The 3,868-nt window shown below is 36.1% G+C and overlaps 1 protein-coding gene across 1 annotated transcript; it reads left to right on the top strand.

Moving 5' to 3' along the window:
* The first annotated feature begins 990 nt into the window (after nt 1–990).
* Nucleotides 991–3,154, top strand: LOC102609852 (tetrahydroberberine oxidase-like). Its single transcript, XM_052435389.1, has one exon. It carries the CDS (start codon nt 1,018–1,020, stop codon nt 2,752–2,754), a length of 1,737 nt encoding a protein of 578 aa, XP_052291349.1. The 5' UTR covers nt 991–1,017; the 3' UTR covers nt 2,755–3,154.
* Nucleotides 3,155–3,868: the final 714 nt, after the last annotated feature.

Raw genomic sequence — 3,868 nt, 5'->3', positions numbered from 1 at the left:
CTATTAAGCAAAGCCCAAACGGCATAAAATTTAACTTGAACGGACACCGAACATTTATATTTTCATTGGCAATTGAGGGGCTTCGAATTGGTTAACATCCCAAATTTATGGTTTTTTCTTCAATTTTAAAGCAGCAGATAAAAAAAAAAAAAAACTAGTTAGATGTCTAGATATTTGGATCTAATGACACGTGTCAATTATTGATTTGATGATGAATTTTATTAAAAGTAAAAGTGCTATTATACATGGCTATAAATGAATTAAAATATAAATATTTGGATTTTTAGTATTTTTTAAAAAATAATAATAATAACAAATGAGTACCAACGGGCAGTGGGGGTGAAAAAATGGGCTCAGCTTGAATTCAAATTCAAAAGAGGCCGTTAGTCAAAATGCTGAAACAACTCAAGATGCTGAACAACTCATAAGGAACAAATGTGAAAAAAGCAGGGGATATTTAAGCATTTCTAAAAAACATACCGGTAATAGGTATTTAAGCTAAAAAGTAGAAGGCCATCTGATAATTTTCTCCTTAACGCCATCCTATGTGTAACGGGGTCTTTGGCATCATTTTTGTTGTTGAACAAACATTTCAAGGGTACACGTGGTTTAATGGTCAAATCAAACTTCAAAGTGGTTTTAGGCAGCCGATGGCTTGACGTTCCCTGCACATGGCCATTTGCATTTGAAAATACAAAGCCAAAATTGACAAACTGGGAAAGCAGACGAAAATGACGCGCAAGCACACACGTATACAAACAATGATGTGAATATTTTTTTTTTCTCTCTCTTGGATTTGACGCGCAAGCACGCAACTGACACAAGTGTACAAACAATGATGTGCTTTGCTGTTACATTGGGAAATTGCTAATTAATTTCCATAGTAAACTTAGATGTGCTTGACTATCTATATCATTGACCTTTTCGTTTGTGTTGAACGAGGTAGTTTAAGCTTTTGGAGTGTACAATATAAATAGGGGGTCTCATTCACTCTTATGCACCAAAACATCAACAGAAATGAAGTCTTCTTGCACTTCTATCATCCCATTTGCTTTTATTCTTCTTTTATCGTATGACTGCTGGGTTACTTTTGCCAACATTCATGCAACTTCTTCAGTGCTTGATGATCATTACGATGATAATTTATTTCTTGATTGCCTTTCTATGCACTCTGATAACGCCTCCTCCATTTCCGAAGTGATTTACACAAAAAGCCATTCTTCTTATTCATCCGTCTTGAATTTTTCCATACAAAACTTCAGGTTCTCAACACCCAACACCCCCAAACCTCAAGTCATTGTCACGCCATCAGACGTATCCCAAGTTCAAGCAGCCATTAAATGTTCTCAAAAGCATGGCTTGGAGGTTAGGATTCGAAGTGGTGGCCATGACTTTGAGGGTCTATCTTTTGTTTCTGAGGTCCCGTTCGTCATCATTGATTTGCTAAATCTTAGTGAAATCAGTGTTGATGCAGAGGAGCAAACAGCTTGGGTTCAAGCAGGCGCCACCCTTGGCCAACTTTATTACAGAATTGCTGAGAAAAGTAAAAATCTTGGCTTTCCAGCCGGACTTTGCCCTACTGTTGGGGCTGGTGGACATATTAGTGGTGGAGGATATGGGGTCATGTTGCGTAAATTTGGCCTTGCTGCCGATAACATCGTTGACGCACACTTGATTGACGCCAAAGGTAGATTTCTTGATAGAAAATCAATGGGAGAAGATCTATTTTGGGCCATTCGAGGTGGTGGAGGAGCTAGCTTTGGCGTGATCGTCGCATGGAAAGTAAGGCTAGTCACAGTTCCATCAACTGTGACTCGATTCCTAGTAACAAGAAGCTTGGATCAAAATGCAACAGAGATTGTTCACAAATGGCAGTACGTTGCACATAAGTTTCATGAAGATTTATTTATCGAAGTCACTTTATCCAGGGTGAATTCAATGATGGTGGCTATATTTTCATCGGTGTTTCTCGGTGGGGTTGATAGGCTCCTTCCAATGATGCAGGAGAGCTTCCCTGAGCTTGGTTTGACAAAAGAAGACTGCACAGAAATGAGCTGGATTGAATCAGTCCAGAATCTTGCTGGATTTGAAAAGGGACAATCCTTGGATTTGTTGCTTGATAGGGATTCTCAATCCAATGGGGTTGTTGTGAGTGGTACAACAAAAGCTTTTTTTAAAGGGAAAGCAGACTATGTGAAGGAGCCAATCCCTGTAAATGTATTCGAAGGAATATATGATAAGTTTTATAAAGAAGAGGGACAAATAGCTTTCATGGTATTGGTTCCTTATGGTGGGAAAATGAGTGAGATTTCGGAGTCTGAAACTCCGTACCCACATAGAGCTGGCAACATATACCAAATATTTTACGGAGTTTTTTGGGGAGAAGATGGAGCATCTCAAAGACATATTGATTGGTTAAGAAGATTATACAGTTACATGACACCCTATGTCTCAAAAAATCCTCGAGGAGCATATATCAATTACAGGGATCTTGACGTCGGAACAAATAACCAAGGATACACAAGCGTTGAACAAGCTAGCGTTTGGGGCAACAAATATTTCAAGAACAATTTCAAAAGGTTGGTTCATGTGAAGACTATGGTTGATCCTAATGATTTCTTTAGAAATGAACAAAGCATTCCACCTCTTATAGATAACTTACGCATTAGCTGTCCTGAGTCTACTTGTTCTGAGACCACTCCACTCCTTACAGAAGATTCTAATGGATTCCCCAGCAGCTACAGTTTTCAATGAGCATTCAACTTCTTTTTTATGTCTTCTTCGTTATTTCTCTGGGTCGACGTCTTTAGATTTTTATTTTTTTTTCTGTTATTTTTTTTTCTAAAATGTGGGGCTAATTACGTCCCGTGAAATGGTGTATTATTTATTTCAATTGATTTCTTTTTAATAAAGTTATCTCTCACTATGCCGACTTACGTCTGGGAGGAAGAAAAAGGAAAATAATGAAAAATAGTGGTCTTTTTTTTTGTGTTTGAATAGACATAATGAAACAAAAATGATAAGGGATACATGTGTACGAATTGGTAAATAAAATCGTTTGTAATGATTAATTTGCAACATGAATCCCCTTGCATAGTCTGATAAATATCATCTGTTTTACTATGAATAAATAGTGAGTTTCTTCTTTTTCTTCCATTATTATCATGAAAGAAGTGTTATAGTTGTAGTTAGTTTCTTCCCTTATGGGGGTATTTGTCATATTCACTAAACACTATCTATAATTTTATAAGACACTTTAGGGTGGCACATGTCTATCTTACTAAATTTCTGGGCGGTATTTTTCACGAAGGAAATAACTCGTTGGGATCAAGAAGATTGCATTATTTTTTATTATGGGAGATATCTCGTTAGGATTCACGAGTATATCTCGTTGGGATTCACAAGTAAAGTTCTCGGGAAAAACGTAATTGTAATATCTTATCTTATTATAGGGGTCCGCTTATAATACAGCCACTGCATGCCATACAGCCGTTTTTATTTTTTTATTTTGAAACCTATTCCCCGTTGGATTGCTTATAAAAGCAATCCAACGGCTTTTATTTTTTACGCATGAAACCTGCTACCGAACGAAAGAATTGGAAGTGGGAACTGGCAAATATCAGTAGTAATTATCACATAGCTACACCAATTTTATCTAAATATCAAAACTATCAATTTAAATTAGGGAAATTTCAAAGAAACCCTCATCAGCATGAAAAATTTGCATTTTCTTATGGCTGAAAAAATTACTTTGAAACATGTAATGTCTATATTAGTGAGAATAATATTTATATTAGTGTAAACTAAGTATATTTTTTTCTTATTTTCCATTTAACTATTGGATAGTTTTCAAATAATTATAATTATT

The sequence above is a fragment of the Citrus sinensis genome, chromosome 2 (genome assembly GCF_022201045.2).
Source record: "Citrus sinensis cultivar Valencia sweet orange chromosome 2, DVS_A1.0, whole genome shotgun sequence".
Classification (NCBI taxonomy): Eukaryota; Viridiplantae; Streptophyta; class Magnoliopsida; order Sapindales; family Rutaceae; genus Citrus; species Citrus sinensis.
The sequence above is the reverse complement of the archived record's forward strand: the minus strand, read 5'-3'. Positions and strand labels throughout refer to the sequence as shown.